General features: G+C 45.9%; 2 protein-coding genes across 3 annotated transcripts; one reads left to right on the top strand and one right to left on the bottom strand.

Annotated features, from left to right (window-relative positions):
• Nucleotides 1-6,204: 6,204 nt before the first annotated feature.
• LOC102228408 (eukaryotic translation initiation factor 3 subunit E-B) lies at nucleotides 6,205-16,142 on the bottom strand. Of its 2 annotated transcripts, none has more exons than XM_023345184.1 (13): nucleotides 15,989-16,142; nucleotides 15,041-15,158; nucleotides 13,300-13,417; nucleotides 13,175-13,217; nucleotides 11,610-11,714; nucleotides 11,412-11,537; nucleotides 11,180-11,304; nucleotides 10,890-11,016; nucleotides 10,702-10,803; nucleotides 8,331-8,440; nucleotides 7,868-7,970; nucleotides 7,641-7,775; nucleotides 6,205-6,746 (listed from the first exon to the last, which is right to left on the bottom strand). In XM_023345184.1, the coding sequence occupies exons 1-13, from the start codon at nucleotides 16,076-16,078 to the stop codon at nucleotides 6,708-6,710; spliced, it is 1,341 nt and encodes a 446-aa protein (XP_023200952.1). In that variant the 5' UTR covers nucleotides 16,079-16,142; the 3' UTR covers nucleotides 6,205-6,707. The 2 variants fall into 2 exon arrangements, with proteins under 2 accessions (XP_023200952.1, XP_023200953.1); XM_023345185.1 differs by having other exon boundaries at nucleotides 15,943-15,995.
• Nucleotides 16,143-17,828: 1,686 nt separating this feature from the next.
• On the top strand, nucleotides 17,829-21,965 carry LOC102228160 (thyrotropin-releasing hormone receptor-like). The gene is made up of 2 exons (XM_005815515.2): nucleotides 17,829-19,191; nucleotides 20,600-21,965. The coding sequence occupies exons 1-2, from the start codon at nucleotides 18,403-18,405 to the stop codon at nucleotides 21,065-21,067; spliced, it is 1,257 nt and encodes a 418-aa protein (XP_005815572.1). The 5' UTR covers nucleotides 17,829-18,402; the 3' UTR covers nucleotides 21,068-21,965.
• The last annotated feature ends 1,316 nt before the right edge of the window (nucleotides 21,966-23,281 follow it).

Below are 23,281 nucleotides of genomic sequence, written 5' to 3'. Positions count from 1 at the left end.
GAACAGAATTCAACGAAATTTCTATTGCAGCTCCCGTGCAAAAGGTCAAATATATACAGTATAAATAAGCAAACACACAATAATAATAATAACAATATATACAACTAAATTAACTAAAGGCACTCAACCACACCAAAGAAGTAGCAGCAGGTCCAATTATGGCAAAGTACAGATGATGTGACAGTGCAAAGTGCAGAACAATATGGCTGTGTGGGGGTGGGGGATATGTATGTGTGACTGCGAGGTTATGATATGTGTGGGAGGGGGGGGCGGCAGGGAGTAATGGCTCTGACGGCTGTGGGGAAGAAACTGTTTCTCAGTCTATTTGTTGTAGTCCGTATATTCCTGTACCGCTTGCCTGATGGCAGCGGCACAAACAGTCTGTGGCCCGGGTGGCTGGAATCCATCGCTATGGATCCAGCTCTCTTCTTGACCCGGTCTGTGTAAATGGAGTCCAGGTCTGGGAGGGGGCATCCCACAATGCCTTGTGCTGTTCTCACCACCCGTGTCAGTTGTTTCCTCTCCAATGCTGTGCAGCTACCATACCACACAGTCATGTTGAGGCAGAGGATGCTCTCGATCATCGCCCTGTAAAAGTTCACGAGCAGCCGTGAGGAAAGTCCAGCCCGTCTCAGTTTCCTGAGGAAGAAGAGCCTTTGTTGTGCTTTCTTCACCAGGTGGGAGGTGTTTGTGTTCCAGGAGAGGTCAGACGTGATGTGGAGGCCCAGGAACTTGATGTTGTCCACACGTTCCACCACTTCTCCATCTATGAGAAGGGGAGTGTGATCCGTCCTCCTGGACCTTCTGTAATCCACAATGACCTCCTTGGTCTTCCCTGTGTTCAGCACCAAGTTGTTGGCTGAACACCACTGAGTGAGCTGCAGAATCTCCTCTCTGTAGTGGGTCTCGTTGTTGTCTGAAATGAGACCCACTACTGTTGTGTCGTCCGCGTACTTCACGACTGTGTTGGTGGGGTGGATGGCCACGCAGTCGTGTGTAAACAGGGTGAAGAGAGCTGGGCTGAGCACACAGCCCTGCGGCGTGCCTGTGTTGAGGACCAGTGGGGACGATGTTGAGCCACTTATTCTCACCACCTGAGGCCTGTTGGTGAGGAAGTCTCTGATCCAGTGGCACAGTGAAGCGGGCAGCCCCACCTCGAGTAGCTTCAGCACCAGCTTGTCTGGGATGACGGTGTTAAATGCTGAGCTGAAGTCTACAAATAGCATCCTGACGTAGGTGTTGGGATGCTGCAGATGGGTCAGGGCTGTGTGCAGAGTGATGGAGACAGCATCCTCTGTTGACCGGTTCGCTCTGTAGGCGAACTGAAGGCTGTCCAGGTTTGCGGGGATGAAGTCTCTGATGTACCTCAGAAGAATCCTCTCAAAGCACTTCATGATCACCGGGGTCAGAGCGACGGGCCGGTAATCGTTCAGGCTGGTGATGGACCTCTTCTTCAGTACAGGGATGATGGTGGAAGACTTGAGACACTCAGGAACCATGGCGAGCTGCAGGGACAGATTGAAAATGTCCAGAAACACTCCTGCCAGCTGGTCGGCGCAGGTTTTCAGCGTCTGGCCTGACACCTTGTCCGGTCCTGGAGCTTTGTGGGTGTTGATCCTCCTCAGGGTGGACGTCACCTGATGCTTCTGTAGGACGAGGGGCTGGTGCTGCTCTTCCAGTCGGGGTAGATGTACGGCTTCTCTGCTGCCCGCCGTGTCAAAGCGGGCAAAGAAACTGTTTAAGGTGTCAGGCAGGGTGGGGTCGCGGCTGGTCAGCTGAGTGCTGTGTTTGTAGTCCGTCATGGTTCTAATGCCTCTCCACATGCTTCGGGGGTTGTTGTTGATGAAGTGTTCCTCAATCTGCTGTTTGTACTGGAGCTTGGCCTGCTTAATACCTTTTTCAGTTCCGACCGGGCCCTGCTATAAGCCAACCTGTCTCCAGACCTGTAGGCAGCATCCCGGGCTTTCAGCAGGGCCCGTACTGTGCTGTCCAGCCATGGTTTCTGGTTTGGAAACACTTTTATGGTCTTAACAGGGAGCACAGCGTCGGTGCAGAACTGAACATAGGACAGAACGGACGATGAGTATTCCTCCAAGTCTGCGCCGTCCCTGAACACACTCCAGTCTGTATGCTCAAAGCAGTCCTGAAGTGCAGAGGAGGCCTCCTCAGTCCAGACCTGAACTATTCTGGTGGTCGGCTTAGTTCTGCAGGCCAGAGGCCAGTGTTCAGGTTTCTGGGCATGGAGTTGGAGGACAAGCTAACCTGGAGCACCAACACCAAGGAGCTGCTGAAGAAGGCACAGCAGAGGCTGTACTTTCTGAGAATACTCAAGAAGAACCGTCTCCCCTCAGACCTGCTGCAGGCCTTCTATCACTGCTCCATAGAGAGTGTGCTCATGTACGGTCTGTGTGTCTGGTACGGCAGCAGCACATCCGCGGACAAGAAGGCGCTCCAGAGGGTTGTTAGGGCAGCAGAGAGAACCATAGGCTGCCCCCTCCCCACTATGGAACAGATTTACACTTCCAGGCTCCACAAGAAAGTTTTGGACATTTTAAATGACTCTTCACACCCTGGCCATGGTCTCTTCCAGCTGCTGCCATCAGGCAAGAGATACAGAGCAATAAAAACCAGGACAAATCGCCTAAAACACAGTTTTTACCCGATGGCAATCATGGCACTAAATTCAAAGGCATAAGAACTTCTGCTCTTGACACCACTTTGTTAAAAATGTCAATTCTGTTGCGACACCTCCAGGCGCTGCGACCATCTTCTGATGTCTATTTATTCTCATTTTGTACTATTTATTTCTTTATCTTTGTATATTATGTATATACACATAACCTGCATCTTAACTCGAGTCGAGCAAAACTCAATCTCGTTGTAATCTGTTGATGACAATGACAATAAATCTTATCTTATCTAAAATTAGTAGAAGCTAACGCTAACATTAAGATAAAAGTGTCTCATCTTCTTCTCCTGCTGATGGTGGGATGAGAATCGCTAACTGTCCTCCGTTTTTTCTGTACATCGTCACTGTCAGGTAGTTTGAACAGGAAGAACAAAGAGGAAAACATCCGATGAGACACAAAGTTCATCCGATTCACCAAAACGGGGAACGTTTATAAAGCTCAACGGCGGCCATCTTGAAAAATCCCCATCATCCAGAAATTTCAGTGGCTGATGGGAAAAATGAAAAACCTCCGACCTGATTCCACTGTTGGTTCTGGAATCGGCCCGGTTGGCTGGTAGAGCGTGGTTCTGACCCGGCTCTATGTGTTATCTGGCTGTCAGCCTCTCTGGATCAGAACCAGCGGAAAAAGCGACTCCTCACGTCAGAGTCCATCCCGTATTCAGGACGCCTCTTCTTCTTCCTGGCTGCTGCAGGACCCGGATCCTCCAGAACCTCCTCGGACCGGGCCGCAGCATCCAGAACTTCCTCGGACCGGGCCGCAGCTTCTTCTTCAGCTTCTTCTTCCTCTGAACCCAAATGGGCTGTTAGTTGGTTCTCAGAACCGGGTTTCCTTCAGTGGAAAACCAGAAGTGGAACCAACCAACGCTGGGTTTCTCTGACCTGCAGAACCAGAACCAGAGCCAGACGGTTCTGCTGCGTCATGTCTCTGTTTCAGCAGATTTTATTTACCAGCAAGCTGGGACAAAGGTTCCTTTAACTAGGCCGTTTTATTGCTCCGTGCAGCTCAATGAGCTTTTCCCTAAAGTGGGATGAAACCCAACCGGCCGGTTCTGATCAGTCCAGGTCGATGAAACCCAACCTGCCACCTGATTGGCTGAAGGTTGAACAGTTCACTAAAAGCTGAACCAGGAACTGACTTCCTGTTGCTCTAACTGCAGAGGAATCGTTCCTTCATATTCAGGAGGAACGTTTGGATTTGACCTCTGACCTCTGACTATCCCCAGACGCTTTAAATGAGCCAAACAGAATCTTTGGACAAACGGCGCCGGCCCGATAACGGCCCTTTGTCTGCCCGCCGGGGGAAATGGACCAGAACTGACAACTGAACAAAGAGATCCAGTCATGGCAGCGATTGACTGGACCTCATCAGCAGGGCCGGCCCAAGGCAAAGCAAACTAAGCAGTCGCTTAGGGCCCCGGTGCCGTTGGGGGCCCCCTAAGTGGAACTGATTGTTTTTGTTGTTTTTAGTAATGATTTCTATGTGATTATATTAATAAAAATACATGAATTCATTCTAAAGTTGTGTCCGTCAGGCTACAAGCTGCTACATGATGAGCTGCTCTAGGCTGCAGTTGGGTTTTGTTGTTTGCTGCTGATAATTTATGCATCTAAAACAAACATTATTTTTACATCAACTTCTAAGTTATGAGAAACTTCTGTTAAAATCATTTGAAGGCTCAGAATCAGCCCGGTACCGGTACCAGTACCAGTACCGGTCCATATTCTCAGGGGAGAAAGTCTCACCTGGTATAAATTACATTTTTAGCTGTTGGAGTAACGCTTAAGAGAAATTAATTTAATGAAAGTAAGTCATGAATATGTGTAGAGCTGCACCGATTGCAGTTTTCTGGCCGATCCCTGGTTACCGATCTTTAAAAGCCTGACCTGCTGATTTTGATTTTGGCTGATATGAATTTTTTTTTGTCTGAAATGTTGCTAAATGTAGCAAGAAAGTCACTGAGTTACTAACAATGGGGTGAATATTGTTAGCTGTAAACGTTCAGACCTGGTGGGTCAGTCAGTCAAACGTCTCACTGCAGAGCAGAAGAGGACAGAGATGATTTATAAACCTTTGCTGATGAAGATCAGATCAGCTTCACATGTAAGTATCGGCCAATCACGATGCCCCAAAATTAAGGAAATGGGCTCCCAGAAATCCACTGGCCAATAAATGTATCCTATATTATACATGCATAGGATATAATGTAAACAGCACCATAAGAGATGCAGTAAGTTCATAGCAGGTGTGTGAATGATCGAAAATTCTAACTGTTGATTGCAGCCGGTCCACATTGTCAGCAGAACCAGAGGGCCCCAAAACCACATTTGCCTTAGGGCCCCATGGAGGCTTGGGCCGGCCCTGCTCATCAGAATTCATACCAGAACCGCCACAGAGCGGGACGAGGCCCGTTCAGGCAGAACCAGAACCTTCACTTAAACTATAATCTGACCCAGCGGTTCCCAAACTAAACATGCTAGCTAAATATTTATCTTCAAGCTAAATATTAAGCAATGTATTGAGCTAGCAAATGAGACGTAGCCTGGGGTTGCTAGCAGCCAGGATTTCCAGTAGCTTTAGCAAAACTGAACTTTTAGCTCTTTCTCTTATATTTTCAAGTCTGTAATTTGTTCTTCCAAACACTAGATGGCGCCGCAATCGACTCCCTACTTAACTTGATGGTGTCATGTTCCGTGATTTTCTGTTTATTTGGAGTTTTCTGTGTCTGTGTCTCCGCGTTGTCCTGTTCTCCCCTCGGTTACTCCCAGGTGTTTCTCGTTCCCTAATTACCTCCTGTGTATTTAGGGTCACCTGTGTCTCTGTCCGGTCCTTCGTGTGTCCAGTCGAAATATCAGTTGCTACCGACGTTGAGCCCTGGCTTCCGCTCAGTCTGCTGCCTGTGTTTGTGGACAGTTCTGGATTTTGTTCATTAAATCTTCATTATTCATCTCATCCTGGGTCTGCCGCACCACAACGGTTCATGACAGATGGAGATCATGTGTGGAAGTAGAAAGGGCACAACTGTTTTCCAGTCACAGTCAACTAGAGCGATTTATTTTAGAAACATTTAGAAATCAGCAAATAAAAAGCGAAATGAGTGGATGAAGCTGAACAGCTGTTCTGTCCTTTTAACAACACTTTTTATTAAACCTTGCTGAATAGATGTTAGCGATACTATGTGAGACTGAAGTTGTAATAGCCGTGTGATATTAGTGTATATTAATCATATCCCATCATTCCAGTGACCTGCGCAGTTCGCTGCCACTGATAACAGACATATAAAGTATTAATGAGTTGCAGTGATCTGTTCAATTTACTTCCCTGTCTGATACCGTTTTGTTCTTACAAACGCCTCTGTATTTAAAATATTTTTAACAGGTAGGATATTCTAGTAAAAGGATTAGATTAGGTTTCATCATGGATAGAAATTGTTCCAATGCTAAGCTAACCCTAACTGCTAAGCTTCCACTTCAGTCACTCAAATAATGTTATTTAATATATTTAACATTAACAACCTGATGTAGTTTTTTTATTTGTAAACATGACGGTAGCAGTTTTAGACGGGTAGCACGGACAGACAGACTTAGTCATCTATCCGTGCTACGGTAGGAAAATCTGACGAGGTAGCACTGATAGTCGGACCACCGGTTCTGCTGGGTCGCATTCAACTTGACAGAAAACTTTAACCCAGCAGACATGAAGAGGTTCTGCTGGCAGCAGGGACGATAAAACCAGGACCAGAACCGCTCCAGAACCAGAACCCGCCCGCTGCCTCTCTCCACTGCAGAGCGTCTCAGGCTGCAGCGGCCGTGCGCCACCGCCGCCATCTGGTGGCCAAATGAAGGAGCTGCAGATCCAGAGGAACCAAACATTTAATGCAGGACAAAGTTACATAATAATCCATAAAAACTGAATAAATTAGAGACACAAACACAAAGACCCAGCTACTGGTTAAACTGGTCATGATCAGCAGATGTCATTAAAGCCGTTTGGATCTTCATGGAGGACGGGTCCGGCTCAGTAGAACCCAGAGTCCTGGGCGGCCCAATTAGGAGTCTGGAAGGAGGAAGAAACAGAAAATGATGAGAAAACAAAGAAAACCCAAATAACAGAAGATTCCCGGTCAGAACCACAGAACCGGCTCAAGCCTCACTGGTACTCAAAGAAGCTGCTCTGAGCCTGACTTGTGTGACCAGAACCGGGCCTGCCGGGTTGGCTCCTCTAAGATACAGATAAACATCTGGAGCCTCATGAACTCAGACGTCTGGTTTTACATATACACTGAAGCCCCGCCCAGTCCCAATTAAGCCCCACCTCCAAATTAAGCCCCACCTCCCAATTAAACCCCACGGAGTTCCGATTAAACCCCACCCAGTCCAATTAAGTCCTGTCCAGTCCCAATTAAACCCCACGGAGTTCTGGGTTAAGCTCCACCCAGGCTCAATTAAGCCCCGCCCAGTCCCAATTAAGCCCCGCCCAGTCCGGGTTAAGCTCCCCCCATTCACAGCTAAGCTAAGCCTCGCCCAGGAAGCAGGAAAACACTAGCGGACACGCTATTGGCTGGCGTATTTTAAACCAACCAATCCAGGAGCTCTGTTTGTTTTCCGTGATGATGATTGACTGAAGCCTGTATGGATGTATTGATGCATATTCAGGTATATTTAGCGTCGTGTGTTTTTGGTCTGGTCTGCTGTTTGTGGATTTTCACTGGGGATCTGCTGAGTAAATAATATTAACATCTAATAAATGCATCATATTTCACCAAACAAATGACTCTTATTACAGTTTAATGCTCCAGTTCCAATGAATCACATTTGACAGATTGAGGGTTTTCTGTGTAAATATGTAAATGTCCTGCAGGTGGCGCCCCGTCTGCATTTATAAACAGAAAGGTTTGCTCCAAACTACGCTGATTAGCTTTGACCTGTGTGGTACACGGTGGTGGCTCACCTCGTTCCTGGTGCTGTGGGCCGCTTTCTTCTCCATGTTCATGGCCAGCATCTGGCTGCGGAACGACAGGCTCTTGGTCTTCTCGATCACCTGCTGGTACGGCGACACGGCGTTGTTTCCCATGACGACGTGACCCTGAACACAAACTCCGGTCACCATCAGAACCCGAGGCCCGGTCCGATCCCAACCAGAGGACGGTTCTGTTCGGCCCGGTCCAGGAGCCTCACCAGTTTGGAGTCGATCTTGGCGTCCAGCCGGGCGTTCCTGATCAGATTGACGATCCAACGCTCCGCCTCTTCAGGAGACATGTTGAGTTTATCAGCCAGCATGCTGAGGAAGAGGAGGAAGATGATGATGAAGATGATGAAGCACCACCCAAACCCAAACCCAGTTGGATCGGCTCCACCGGCTCATTTACAGCAGAGAAAACTTTCCCAAACCCTTCCTGCTCCAGTGAATCTGTACAGTTTGTGTTTGAGAGAAAACGCTCCAGAACCAGATCTGGACCAGAACCAGATCTGGGCCGGTGTGGTTCTGCTCTCTGCTCCATCAGTAACATGTCGCCTGGTTGTTTCATGTTAACAGGATTTCTGCAGCACCGCCCCCTGCTGGTCACTCCTCACCAGTCAGAGCAACGCGTTCACATAGAGCTGGTACTGACCGGGTCTGGTGGGTCCGATCGGTTCTGACCTGATGCTGATACACTGATGAATGCGACAGAACGTCTCAAAGATGAAGAGCCGCGCGTTCTCGATGAAATCCTCCAGACAAGCAACCAGGAAGAAATCGTTCACCAGAACCTGGAAGATACCGGCGGGTCCAATCAGATCGATCAGAACCATCAGATTAACAATAAATGGCTTCAAAACAACAATATCGTTTATTGCAAAGAACTCGATTCACTGAAACTTATCGTATCAGCCTGACTGGAATCGTTTCCAACCAGAATTCAGGAATATAATCTGAGTTTATTGATGGTTTTATTGATTTATTGATGAAATATCTGAGCTCAGTTTTTTCTGGCATCAAATATGAATCATAATTCTGTGAGTCTGAATCTTCTCCGCTTCAGATTACTCAGGTCCAGGGCCGCCGCCAGGAATCTTGGGCCCCATGAAAAACAATTCATTTGGGCCCCTCCACCAGCTGCTGTTACAATTTCTTGAGTTTATCTGAACCATCAAAAGCGTCACAATTTTAAAGCCTTGCTTTCTTTGGTCCAGTACTGATAACTAACACAATATTTACTGCTCATGAATTTCACATCCAACAGTCCACATACAGTTAGCAGTAGGTTCCTTCATTTTAGTTTTAGATACTGAAATGTTTCCCCACCAGCAACAGTCAGAGGCAACATGCAAAATATACACGAAGCATCCAGTCTTCTAAAAAATGCTATGTTGTTGCATTTTATTCAAGCTGCAGTTTGTAACTTTAATAAAAAATATGTTTTCTCCATATTTGTTAAAACTGCCATCATGTCAGATAATCTGTGAAAACAATCAATCTCCTCCACCTGCTCCCTGAACTGCTATTGCTAGCTAAAGTAATGCAACGTTCTGACCCAAACAACCAATCAGAACCAGGAGGAGGGTCTTAGCGCTGTCAATCATCCTCATTCACTCGCTGCTAAATATGCTAATGGTGGAAAAACAACTTATCATTACAGGAAAAATGTTTATCTGCTGTCACTGGTAGCTATGCTAACTAGAGTAAGCATTCACAACAGGCTATGCTAGCTGCAGCATAGGGATGAGCAGCAACACATGAGATTGTGATTGACAGCGCTAAAACTCTCCTGTCTCTGATTGGTTGTTTCTAGAGAGAACTGGGAGAAAGCAGAGGACATAGATTTTTCACAGGTTATCTCTCATACCGTACTGTCACAACATAATGACAGTTTTAACAAATATGTCAAAAATATTTTTATAAAAGTGACATAGTGCAGCTTTAATTTGACTAGGAGAGGAGAGAGGACGGGTCAGGAGGTCAGAGCTGCTGCTGACTGACTCACCTGTTGTTAAGAGGTAAAAGGTTCAAGTTCAATATATGAATATGTTGATAATTTCTTTCCTTAATTCATTAAATGTTAGTGAAATGGAGGCCAACAGTCTGTAGCTAAGCTAACTATGCTAAATGTTGATAATCTCTCAGTCTACTCACCTCTCAGAGAAAAACTGGGTTATAAATTAACACTTTTACCTTTGTCTCTCTCTGTTTCTCCATTTTTGAAAACCTAACTTTATTATTTTTCTTAGCAGCATAGAAACAGCCACAGTCGTTCTTGGTTTCCACTGACTGCTGCTGAACATCGTCACCTCAAGCCTCCAAGCAGGAACCAACCAGTTCCTGCAGATCCAGGAGGTTTAGGGTAAATATGTGTTTTTTGGTCTGGAAGGGGCAACATTTGATTTTTACTGCTAAAAACAATCTTTGAAAACACAATATGATTAATTTTGTAATTGACAGGGCCCCATTTTTTTATTTCTATGCACAAAAAATAAAAAATAGCAGAAATAAATAGTGGAGGCCCCCTGTTGGTCAGGGGCCCTTAGTATTATCATAACTTCCCCCCCTAAACGGCGCCCCTGCTCAGGTTAGTGTGAGGATGACCAGCAGGAGGTGCCAAACTCGTTCTCTGACATGCTGCCATGACTAGCCGCTTCCTCCTTCAGGGGGAGGAGGCATCATGCTGTGGGACCAGAGCTAACCAGAGTTAGCATTAAGCATGTTTTCATCTCAGCAGCATCAATCCTTCAGGATGTAAAATGACTCGTCTCTCTGCTCCCACCGAGTCGCCTGCTGACCTGTGAATGGGAGGAAGAGCGCCCAAATAAGGGCAGGCGGGGTTCTGCTGCGTCATCGTCTTTATAAAGCTTTAAACAGCCACAGCTGGAGCAAAGTGCTGAGCATCTGAGATAAATAAGAAAGAATGAAAATAAAGTCACAACGATAGACACACAAAATTCAACCCAGTAAACCGACACAGTTCAGCAGGTAAAAGCTCGGCTGGGGGTCAATGAGCCGAACGCCAGGCGGCCATCTTTAAAAACGCACTCACCGACTCACACTCCCTCAGCTTCCTCTGAGCGCTGTCGAAGTCAAAGTTCACATAGAGACACTCCACGAACTCTGTGATCGGGTCCTTGTACGTGTACGACTCCTGGACCAGAGACGAAAACAGTTAACCCAGTAACCGGAGGCCCATCTCCCAGAATAACCCAGTTAACCCAGTAACCGGAGGCCTACCTGCTGGATGACCTTGACCAGGTCCTTCAGAACCTGCCGGCGCTTTCGCACATCCTTGTTGGTGATGACAGCGGTGGTGAGGTAGCGCAGGATATGAGGACACATGGTCTGGATGGCGTTCAGGTACCTGGAACACAGACACAGTCAGCTGCTGTTCCCCTCCCGGCCTGCGGGGGCGCTGTGACTCAGACACAGTCAGTGCTGTTCCCCTCCCGGCCTGCGGGGGCGCTGTGACACAGACACAGTCAGCTGCTGTTCCCCTCCCGGCCTGCGGGGGCGCTGTGACTCACTGTGGCTGGTAGAGGAAGAGGTCGATGATGTTGTCGCGGCCTTTGGGGTGGTTGAAGAAGACGAACAGAGACCAGTGGATGAGCCAGGTCCTCTGCTGGAGCGACTGCAGCGGGGAGCTCACCGACTGGAGGACAAACAGGAAGTCAAAGAATCACTTCCTGTGGCCGCAGCACTCTAGAATCCGACAGCAACTGAATGTTTCTCTGCTCCGTGTGAACTGTTTATTCTTACGTTGTTGTCGACGGTCTCCCGGAGTCGGGTCAGGTCCTCCATGGCCGCCTCCCAGTTCTGCATCAGGATCTCCGAGGCCAGTTTCCCCCACAGCGAGCTCAGGGCGTTCCGGTCTGTGGACGGAACCTGCAACCGGCAGGAAGAACCGTCAGGACTGGGCCGGACCCAAACGGGTCTGTGGCTGTGTGGGGCTCTCACCAGGACCCGGAAGAAGTAGAGGTATTCTGCAGCGCCCGAGTAGTTCCCGCACTCGTACTGGAACTTGGCGTACCTGTAGAGCGTGTCCAGGTATTCCTGTCGGAACTGGGAGCAGAAACAAAACGAGTTGATAAAACCTTAAAGTAACATGGAGAGTACAGCAGCACATTAGCATCCCTCAACCGTAGATAAGAGCACAAACATTAGCATGCTAACCCATCACATGTTTTTCAGATTTTCCATCTAAATTTCAAAATGACGGCCAATTTTTCCAGGTGGCCCCCCGTTTACTTGGTCCCCATTTTCATGACTTGGATGAACTTTGTGTCACATTGGATGGTTTAACTTTGGTTTAACCCTAACCCTAACCCATCCTGTTCATGTAAAGCAGTGCTCAGTCCTCAGGCCCCCTGCTCTGCATGTTTCAGCTGTACCCCTATTTCAGAACAGCTGATCCAAATGATTGCATTACCTGTTCTGCAGCCATCAAGTACTGCAGAAGCCTGTTAATCACCCAATGATTCAATCCAGGTGTGTGGCAGCAGTGAAACACCTAAAACATGCAGGGCAGGGGGGCCTGAGGACCGGAATTGAGAAGCACTGATGTAAAGTGATAGCAGTCGTAGCACTAGGGGCCAGTCTGGGTCTGGGTCATTGAGGACTCGGGATTTTATTTCAAGACCAGTCAGGACCACAACTGTAAAAATATCATTAAATTGTCAGCATATTGTCCAGTTTATTTAACATCTTTGTTTTCACTGGATGCAAAACATACCGATTAAACTCCAAGCAATAAAATGACTTTTACTAATTACGTGTTTGTGTTTCTGCTGCCACGCGTCGCTTCCCCTTTAACTCGCTTGCTTGAATTGATCATTCTAATTTATTTTAAGTCTAAGCATTTAATATCTAGGTGTTTTGATGGGAATGTGAATCTTTCAGGTCAATTTGAGAAGCTGCTCAAATTGATCCTATTTCACATTTTATTGCATCATGTAGCGCGGGGCGCCGGTCTCGGTCTCAGTGCTAATATGTAGCAGAATCAGAAACTGAGGACTTTGCTGTTACTGAGTCTCACACCAATCGTCAACAGGAAGGAGATGAAGATGACGGTCATGTTAATGGTTAGCATTAGCGTCTGCTAATATTTTTATGAGTTTAACGGTTTGGCTTTAGCTTCTTCTACTTTTCTTTTTACACGTTTGGCCCATGAGAACATCTGTGATCACTTTCAGGTTGCTGTCATAGGATGTGAAGGATTTTTCTGAAATACTCAATCATCTGGTGCACCAAAGAGAATCCATCTTTCTGGCAGCAGCTAATGATTAATGGACATTAACCGTCCAGAACTTCCTGCGGTTGGGTGGCGTCCAGGCGATGTGTGATGTTTCAGGAAGAAGGCCTGACTCCAGGATTGCTACTGGGAACAGATTAGCTTCAGGGGGCTGAGAGGGACTGCAGAGCCTCACAGTTGATCCTGGATCATTATGGCCGCAGAGGCAGCTGGTTGCTATGGCAACGTGAGCACACGCGGCGCGTTCCGAGGCGACAGAATAAAAACTTACGTTGTGTTTTTCTGACAGGTAGTCGAACAGCATCCTCCCATCCCTGAGGAGCAGACAGAAGACAAGAGGGTCAGCAGGTTCTGCTTCCCATCATGCAGCTGGGCGGGGGGCGGGGCCTGGTGGACCTGGTGGACTGCATCTGCCGGGTCGTCTCCGGGTCCTCAAACATCTTGACGATGGGCTCGGTCTCCGACTGCAGCTGCTTGAGCTGGGCCACCACGTTGCTCCTCTTCTCCCTCAGCGCTGCAGGACAGACAAGCAGCAGAGCGTCTGGCGGCCATCTTGATTTGCTAACATGTTTCACAGTTTCTACTTATTAGGGCTTTTAGTCCCAGTTGACTCCCACACTGAAATAAAAAGAAGTTTTTGAAAATATTTTCTGTCATTTGTAGTTTTTTCTTCAGAAAACAAATAATTTAAACTCAAATCAGAGATATAGGGGGCGTGCTGTGGTGGTGCAGCGGGTCAGCACGCTCCACGTTTGGAGGCCTTAGTCCTCGACGCGGACGTCGCGGGTTCGACTCCCGGTACCGACGACCTTTACCGCATGTCTTCCCCCCCTCCTTCCTGTCTGCCTACTGTGGGAAAAAATATGAGCCACTAGCGCCGCAAAAACTCTTCGGAGAAAAAAAAGATTTGTGAGATATTATCTTTAACCTGATTTGCTCCATCCTTTTTCATATCACATTCACTGTTCGTTATCTGACTAATTCATTATTTGTGTAGATTTTCCCACTCTGGCCCTCCGTACGCCTCTGCGGTTGCATCGTGATGATTCTGAAGATCTGCTTTTGACCCTAAACTTGGTGTCAAACTCTCTTTGGTTTTGGGTCAAATCAGCATCATGAAGGCTCTTAAAGGGCCGGTTGTGCCAGAATGTATTGATAAAACCAGTTCACAAACTGTTAAATTATCAATACATTTTTAAAATTAAATATTGTAGAACATATTTTCAGTCCCTCTAGGATTGCGTGATTCTTTTTGTGATTTTTTTGCAATAAAAATCAAATGTTTGTGGTAATAATTTGGAAATATTTGCGCGTATTTATGTCAGTAAATGTGACTTTTTATTACTCACTGTATCATGGACTATAACCTGACATCAATTAAAGCTGAGGCAACTGTTTAGTACAAATAAAGTTTTTGACAATTTTTGAGAAAAATCTGTAATAAACTCCTAATTATGTATTAGTGCAAAACAGTGCGGAGATTTGTTGATTTTGTGTGAATTTCCATGATAATTCTCAACAAACTGGAGGAACTGACTGATAGAATTTGGCAGTAAACAGCTAAAAGCTGCATTGATAAAATAATATTTAAGCACACTTTGTGTTTAGTCTAGAACTTAGAGGACCACATAAACAGCTGTGGCGGGCTGGATTTGGCCCACAGGCCTTCAGTTTGACACATGTGACGTAGGGGGTCCCAATCCCTACTTTGGGAACCCCTTGTCTAAATGCCATGGATTAATAATCTGAGAGTTTATGATCAGACATCTGACCTGAAGCATCATACACCGTCCTCAGCTTTTATTTTGAAATCCGTCCTCCCAGCTTCTTTGGAAAAACAAACTCAGACCAAAACTCTTCTGGAAGCTGTCAGACTTTCTAGTTTCAGCTTTAGTCATAAAGGTTCCTCCAAGGTACCAGCGGACCAGACTAGCTTTTAAATGGCTTCGCAGGGTGCCGGATTGCTAATTGTCCAACCTGCTGCCCACAGATAATATTTCTTCCTTGAATAAATCCCAGTTTTTTCAGAGCCATTTAAGATTGAATAATCCCAGAGTGCTAATTAAATGTGTTTCAGTCCTAATCCGGGTTGTCAGTGGATCCTGAAGAGGCGTCTGACCCCAGATCAGCTGCTTACAGTGAGGGATCTCCTTGTCTGGGTACAGGTTCTTGTAGACGTCCATGGCGAAGTCCACCATGTTGGTGTCGCTGAGCAGGTCCAGCTTCCCCTGCAGCAGCTCCTTCTCATTGTAGATCTGAAACAACATTTATTTATCACTTATCTGAGACGATATTTCCAACTTTTCTTTAAAATAAATTGAGCACAGACATTTGAAATGTTTTCCTGCTTCCCAACCCAATAAACTCTGGGATAAAACCAGAAACCCGTTCAATCTGTAGCTAAACATCTATTTAAAAACAACTTATAATTATTTTTTTATCTTGATTTCAGAATTTAACAAATAGTGGCGTATTGGCTGAACATTGTAGTTTTAATAGAGTAAAACATCAGCTGAGTTAGGGTGGAATAAAGCCGGTTTTATGTTTGTTGGCATTAAAAAATGACAGCTTATCATTTCTGCTTATCATTTACTGTTAGGAAATTAGCTGTAATTTTGAAGAGCCACTATTTTATTTCTGTGTTCAGGCTTAAAAATAAATCATAATAAAACACAGTGGGATGTTATTTGTAGAAAACGATGTAAAAATAAAAGTACATAGTTTGCAGTCTGATGACAAGAAAATGTGTTTAATATGAAAAGCCATAATAACTGTTGATTCTTGAATCAATTGAGGATAATCAGAATCATTTAACGAATAATGTTCAGAAATCAGCCGATTTCAAACTTTCCGTCATTCTCGGTTGAACCAGAATTACGTCACAGATTAAAGCTAGTAATAAGCGTCATAAACTACATCCTGACACATTTTCCTCTTATTTTTCAGCCGAACATGAACTCAGACGTAAAAGCAGCCTGTTAGCTCCGCGGCTAATGCTAGCAGCTAGCCTTTAGCCCACCTAGCATGACTGAGCCAAACCTGCTAGAATCCGCCATTAACTTCCCACATGAACAAACAGCTTCACCTCCTTCACGGACAGGAACTCCAGCAGAGGGAAAACCAGGTGTCGGTCCAGAAAATGAGCTATTTTAGTCGTTAGATCGTATTCCGCCATCTTTACCGGCTTTCTACTGACAAACGGAACAGACGCCAGCTGGCAATCACGTGACAACCATACATTGTTTTTATTTATTTATTGAAAATATTTTGCTCTTATTCTTTTCATTGTTATAAAAATCGACCCTTTCATTAATTATCCAGTATAACATTAAATACTTTGTACTTTAGAACCACCACTGCTCCCAGTAAGTCTCCAGTTTCCATTCCCTGTGAACAGTCTGATGAACAGGTTGTAGATTTTCGTGAATTATTTTTACTCAGATGGGTTCGGCTGAATCAGCTGATTTAAATCCTTTAACTTTCGCCTTTAATCTGCACTAATTAAATTTTATGTTGATGAGGAAAATGGGAGGAAACGCAGATTCAGTGTGAACTAAATAATTCTGATCTTAGCTTTAAAAAAAGTTTCAAAATTTGTATTTAAAATGTTAGAAAGAAAGAAATGTTTCTGGTTCTATCTGGTGCTGACCAGCTTCGTCCTCTAGGTGGCGGTATGAGCCTTCATTTTCTTATTCTTTATGCAATCTGCGGGTTTATCAAGGTTACTTTTTCTGTCATGCATTCATGTATTTTTCAGGGACAATCAGAGCAGGAAGACACGGATCAGGATTATGATTCAAATCACAAAACTTAAATAAAAGTTGATCAAACTGCGATGGAAACGGATTGATATTGAAACAAGATGCTGCTGCTGCTGCTGCTGCTGCTGCTGATGATGATGAATAAATCAAAAGGAGCTCATTCATCTTTCTGCAGAGGGAGTGATGGCGGTTATGTAATGCCCCGCCCCCACCTGTTACCAGAGACTCGGAGCTTCTTGTGAAGCCGAGAGTTGGCAGAACCGGTACCGAACTCGGCCCGGTTCCTGCAGAATCTTCTGCACAGTTGGTGAGGAGGAGAGATTCCCGCCTCCGCAGCTCGGTGGGGAGGAAGAGGAGCGATGAAGGCCGGTTCTTCTCAGCTCTTTATTCCGGATAATAATCAGTTAAATGCGTCGCCTGGGAAACCAGCCTGAACTTTAACCTTCACAGCGCAGCAGGCTGAACCACCATGGTGAAGATGAGGATGATGATGGAGAACAGAAACTTTAATTAGTGAAAAATATCGACTGACTCAGTTTTCTGATAAAGAAATATGGAGAAAAATTTGTTCCAATATTATTACCACAAAGAGCCTGTTTAAAAATGCATTTCAAAAATGAATCTTTGAAAAAATCAATCAAATTTCACATTTTGAGTGAAATTAATCTTTGCAACAGTTTAACTTATATTTATGCAGTTTATTTTTTCAGATTCTTTGAAGGAGTTTTATGAATTTCATCCTTTTCTACGGAAGCCTGTTTCCGCTAAAAATAATCTCATTATATTGAGATCAATGAGCTACTATCTCATTATGAGGTGCCATAATAATAATAATATCTGGTAGAAACGGGATTCCATTGGGGGCGGGACTTCCGGGAATTCATCTGATCAGATGTTAGTAACAGGCGTTTCAATTGGTCAGCTTGGACACGAAGATACGAAGTTCTTTTTCTGATCGTTCATTCGCCTCTGAAAGTTTATTTTTCACTGAATCTATGGAACAAATTTCTCTCCATAAAGATTTAACATTTATTTTATCTTCTGATAAACTATCTAAACATCATTCAGAGAAAATGACCATAAACTTTAACAGTTTCCTCCAAGATCAAACTGAGCTGGAAAGAAAATCAACTTTCTTTATGCTGCACCTTTTACACGTCAGAGAACACAAAGTGATTTGTGACGTATAAACCCACAGAGGATAACACAGCAGATAAGTGACATAAAACAATAACAAACTGAATTAAAGTGAATCTGATCAATTATCTTCTGCTGCTTTTTAACAGAAACATTTTTATTCCAAAGAGCAGAGCTGACCTTTACTCTGAAGTAAAGTTATGATCAGTTCTCATATTTTCGGATGGATGAAAGTCAATCATTTTCATTCTCCAGTAAAAGTAGAGTTGCTGCAGCAGCTGCTGCAGCTTCTCCTTCTCCTGTTTTCCACTGATGAGGCGGACTGAGTGACAGCCGCTCCGCTGCAGGCAGTGAAGGGTTAATCCCAGCTCTGCGTAGGAGAGCGCGTGCCAAACGGAACAAAACCCAAAGCGCCATCTGTCCCACACACACTTGGTTCTGGCGCCGCGTATTACGCACAGCAGCGCCGCGCCGGGCTGCGGGAAGCTGCGGGAAGCTGCGGGTGATCAGCTCCACTCAGATTTGACCAGGTTCGGAGTTTGATCAGGTTCGGTGGTCCTGCTGCGCTCCTCGCTGGCGCGTGAAGGGAACCAGAGGAAGGATGGAGAACTCCTCCTCGTCCCCTCCGGACCTGGACCAGAACCAGAACCGGACCTGGACGGACCACAGCGTCCAGTACAAAGTTGTGAGCAGCCTGCTGCTGCTCCTCATTTGCGCGCTGGGCATCGTGGGGAACGTGATGGTGATCCTGGTGGTGCTCATCACCCGGCACATGCGCACTCCGACCAACTGCTACCTGGTGAGCCTGGCGGTGGCCGACCTGATGGTCCTGACGGCCGCCGGGCTGCCCGCCATCCCGGACAGCCTGTTCGCCTCCTGGGTGTTCGGCCGCTGCGGCTGCCTGCTCATCACCTACCTGCAGTACCTGGGCATCAACGCGTCCTCGTGCTCCATCACCGCCTTCACCATCGAGCGCTACATCGCCATCTGCCACCCGATCAAGGCCCAGTTCCTGTGCACGCTGTCCCGGGCCAGGAGGATCATCCTGCTGGTTTGGGTCTGCACCTCCATCTACTGCGTCATGTGGTTCTATCTGTCCGACATCGAGCTGCAGGTGTTCGCCAACGTCACCGTCGTCACGTGCGGCTACAGGGTCCCCAGGAAGTTCTACCTGCCCATTTACTTCTTCGACTTCAGCGTCTTCTTCGTGCTGCCGCTGCTGCTGTCCGCGGTTCTGTACGGCCTGATCGCCAGGATCCTGTTCCTCAACCCGCTGCCCTCTGACCCCAAAGGCCGGGGGAAGCGCGAGGCGGCCTCCGCCAGCAGCGACCAGCGCAGCAGCTGCAAGAATGCGCGACACTCCAGCTCCACCGCGACGTCGCGCAGACAGGTGGGCTACGCACAAAATCCCTCAGATCTTTGGTTTCATATAAAAAATGTCCAAAAGAGACTGAACTGACGGAGAATATGAAACAGAAATGTAAAATTAATTTGTCTAAAATAGCCACTGCTTTTTGTAAATTTGCTATGAATGTTTTTAATGTTTTTGTTATTTTTGCTGCTGGAGAACAGAGACTAACCCAAAACCAGCAGTGAGCTGAGAGAAGCTGCTGGGAGGAAATGACGTCATTTCCCTCAGCTGAACCCTGACGTTTAACGTTCACACTTAAAGTTCAGGTGATTTTTGTTTCACTGATTCTCAGTAAATGTTGCGTTTAAAAACTAAACGAAAAGCATCAATTCCGTCGAAACGATTCCAGCTGATCCTGGTTCAGAAACACAGACCTTCTGCCTGAGGTCTGCACTTTGACTAGGCCATGGCAGCACTTTGATTCTTTTCTTTTTCAGCCATTTTGTTGCAGATTAGTTTCTGAGTTTGGGATTATAATCCTGTTGATGACCCAGTTTGGACCCAGAATCAGCTGAAGGACAGATGGACTCACATCTGACTGAAGGTTCTGGTCCCCAGAGAAGGTTCGGGTCCAATCAGCTGACAGGGACCAATCAGCTGCTCTGTTTGCTTCACATCAACTCAAACTACATCAGAATGAAGAGAATCAAACTTCAGTTAGGAAGTCCTGAAGGAAAAGCCTCTCTAGAAACAAGATGGCGGCACTTTGGACTGATGAGCCCAAAGTGGAGACGATGGACCAAGATGGACAGAACCAAACAATTCCTAAAACTTTAAAAAGATCAAATGCAGCAGAATCAGAAAGTGAGGATTTTTCTCTTAGTGAGTTTCAGACCGACGTCACCTGGAAGGAGAAGAAGACAGACAGACATCTTAATGGTTCCTCTAATGTAGTTAATATGTTTAGCAGTTAAGACTGTTATGTGGTTAGCTGTGGCTAATAACTACTCAGTGCCAACATACTGTATATTCTCCATTACAACTATGGCGACCATTTTGAAAAACGTGACATCCACCAGAAAAAGGAAACACAAGATAAAAAAAATAAGTATGATTTCTATGGTTCGAAATATGTAGGCTATGACTTAACGCCAAGCACCAATTCATCTGGTGATTTTATAGCAATGACAATCGTGGCGGCCATCTTGAAAAATCTAAAAATTATCAGTGAATATGATTTCTATGGGTCCAATTATGTATGATTTGACACAAAAAATATTAATATGTGATAAATATTGGCACATTAGTGCAAAACTACATTTTCCTTCACAATCATCTTGAAAAATAGCATCCATTTTGAATGTTTCAATGGTTAGCGGTTGGTTTGTTTTTAAAAAAACCTGGACCATTTGATCCACTCTATCCTTCGTCTCATGGCTGGCTGCAGGTGACCAAGATGCTGGCGGTGGTGGTGATCCTTTTCGCCGTGCTCTGGATGCCGTACCGCACCCTGGTGGTGGTCAACTCCTTCCTGGACCAGCCCTACCTGGACAACTGGTTCCTCCTTTTCTGCAAGATCTGCATCTACCTGAACAGCGCCATCAACCCCGTCATCTACAACGCCATGTCTCAGAAGTTTCGCGCCGCTTTCCGTAAGATCTGCCGCTGCGGGGCGAAGGGCTCAGACAAAGCGGCGGCGTACAGCGTGGCGCTCACCTACAGCGCCGTCAAAGACACTTCGCTGGTGGAAAGCACAGATCACTTCACCACAGAGCTGGAGGAGCTCACGGTCACAGACGAGCTGCTGGCGGACCAGAAGGTCACATTCTCCGACTCATGTGGATGTGCAAAGGTGAACTTCAGTCAAGACTGGTTGGAGGCCAGTGAGGCGACTGGTGAGTCTCCTGAGGACTAAAGACCTCCAAAGTGTTGCCTAATGGACTCCCTTAAGTGGGAATATTGTTTCCTGAGTGCTTGCTGACCTTTTTAAAGCCAGGCTGCTGCAGGTAGAGATGTAAACACAGATTACAGCCAGTGGAGCGCAATGAGAGCCTCTGAGGCTCAAAGCCAAACATGCTGTTGGCCGAGAGCGATGAGACGTCGTAAAGCCACAAACAACCCGACAGATAAGAGCTGCCATTACGCAGCTGTTATCGTCATATGTGAGACCGGCCCACACAAGGTGTTTGAGTCAACACGGCCAGACTGGGAGCAAAAACACCTTCCCCACTGCAAATATGTCCCAGCTCTCACATTTATGATCTCTGCAGCTGAGACAGCAGCAAGTCACCCTCACGCCTTCACACGGCATCCCACATAAAAACAAGGATCCTTCGTTTTCACCGGCAGGCTGCAGGAAAGCAGCGGCACCGCGGTTTGAGCCACGCGACCAAAACCCACGAGGGTCAGCACCATTCAGAGGAGCCGGACATCCAGCAGCTGGGGGTCCAAAGGAACCCCTCCGGTCCCCAGGAGCCAACTCTGACCTCCAGAGGTCCCATCAGCAGAACTGGTTCTCCACGTACTGGATGGGTTTCATGGTCGGTCACAGCAGGGGCGGAACCAGCTGGTATTTACCGAGCTGCACCAGATTCAGATGCTCGTGTTCAATGAAGCATTTGCTGCGATTATTGTGATTATTTGTATTTCTGAAGCTGCTTTTCATGATCATTATTATCACAGATTTAGAAACGTTGCTTTGTGTCGTGATTTTGTAAAGTTCTGCTTTTCTTACCTTATTGTAATAATGGATTGATCCTAAATTAATTTGTACATTTCATCTTCATACTTGAAATAAAGTTTTTGAATGCAGATTTATTGTTTCTGTTATTAAGCTTCTTTCTTCGTCTTCATTTTTATTTCCCGTTCCCTGAAAACTTCAGTCAGGAAAAACCAGCTGTGGTTTGGAGGAACCTGTGGACAGGAAGCCGGATTATTCCCGACTTCCTTCCCAGATTTGAACCCAATCCCAGCCTGGCACAGATCCAGGGAACATCAGAATAAACCAGTAACACGTCAAGTTCAGGATGCACAGAACCAGAAGGTCCGGTTCAGGTCCCAGTTATTAAATAAAAAAATAATCATATTTCAAATCAGCTAATGCTAGCTACCTACCTGGCAACCACGTTAACCAACGAGCTAGCCAGCTAACTAATTGAGCAACAAGGCAACTTTCTGTTGAAGAATTTCTCATTTTGGTCCAAACGGCGATTTTATTTTTGTTTTTCGATATTTAGCCAACAAAAACATCCAACAGCCGAATAACCAAATAATCTCTGAACACGGACAGACGCTCAGAACGTTCTGGATCTTCAGTCCGAAAACAAGAACAGGAAGAGTTTCTACCACTTCAAAATAAAGCTGTTGTGAATAAAATAAGAGTGCAGCTCTGTCCTGCCTGAAGGCTGACCCATTTTCCTCCAAAACCAGAAATCTGCAGGAACCAGAACTTCTAGGAAGTATCCACCTCTCTTCACAAGAAATAACTGGTTCTGCCCAGAATCTGGGTCCAAATGACCCATTACTGAATAAACCGAACTTAATTCTGAAAGATTCTGAGGGTTTTTCTTGTTGGGATCTGGGGTGGATTGATTTTGGTTTTTCTAATTATGTTGCTGTTTTCCACTTCTGTTTCTTCCTTGGCGATTCTAGTTATGTTTCTTGTTTGTAGTTATTTTCCTGTTGGCCTAGTTTATCATGTTTTATTAGTCCAAGTTTTTCTCCTGTGTCACTTTCTGTCCCCAGCCTGGATCCACCTGTAGCTGCTCTCACCTGGAGCCAGTCACCTCACCAGCCCAGGTGTTTTTTACACCTTCCCAGTATTTAAGCTCCTCTGTCTCAGTCACAACTCGCAGTCCGTCTCGTTACCTTCATCCCTCCCTGGATCATCCGTCCAATTCGTGTCTCCAGTTTTGTTTTATTTTTGGATTTTTCTTGTTCCCTGGACTCTTGATTTTGTCATTTTTCTTTATTAAATTCTCAAAACCATCTGATGTGTGTGGCCTGCTGCATTTGGGTCGTCTCAACTTCGACATCAAGACATTTTTGTCCTTTAAAACGACCCGTCAGCAAAGATCCGACTCAAATCGAGAGACCCGGATGTTTATGTCAGGTTTGTTCTGGTGAAACC

The sequence above is a fragment of the Xiphophorus maculatus genome, chromosome 13 (assembly GCF_002775205.1).
Source record: "Xiphophorus maculatus strain JP 163 A chromosome 13, X_maculatus-5.0-male, whole genome shotgun sequence".
In the NCBI taxonomy this organism is placed as follows: Eukaryota; Metazoa; Chordata; class Actinopteri; order Cyprinodontiformes; family Poeciliidae; genus Xiphophorus; species Xiphophorus maculatus.
Note: the sequence above shows the minus strand (reverse complement) of the source record. Positions and strands in the feature narration are given on the sequence as shown.

Excerpts from the sequence above, each read along its gene's own strand:
- LOC102228408 (XM_023345184.1), bottom strand. The coding sequence starts at position 16,078 with ATGGCGGAATACGATCTAACGACTAAAATAGCTCATTTTCTGGACCGA. Across the intron at positions 11,305-11,411 it reads GGGAGACCGTCGACAACAAC|TCGGTGAGCTCCCCGCTGCA; the intron begins GTAAGAATAAAC and ends TTTGTCCTCCAG. Across the intron at positions 11,017-11,179 it reads CTCTTCCTCTACCAGCCACA|GTACCTGAACGCCATCCAGA; the intron begins GTGAGTCACAGC and ends TCTGTGTTCCAG.
- LOC102228160 (XM_005815515.2), top strand. The coding sequence starts at position 18,403 with ATGGAGAACTCCTCCTCGTCCCCTCCGGACCTGGACCAGAACCAGAAC. Across the intron at positions 19,192-20,599 it reads CCGCGACGTCGCGCAGACAG|GTGACCAAGATGCTGGCGGT; the intron begins GTGGGCTACGCA and ends GGCTGGCTGCAG.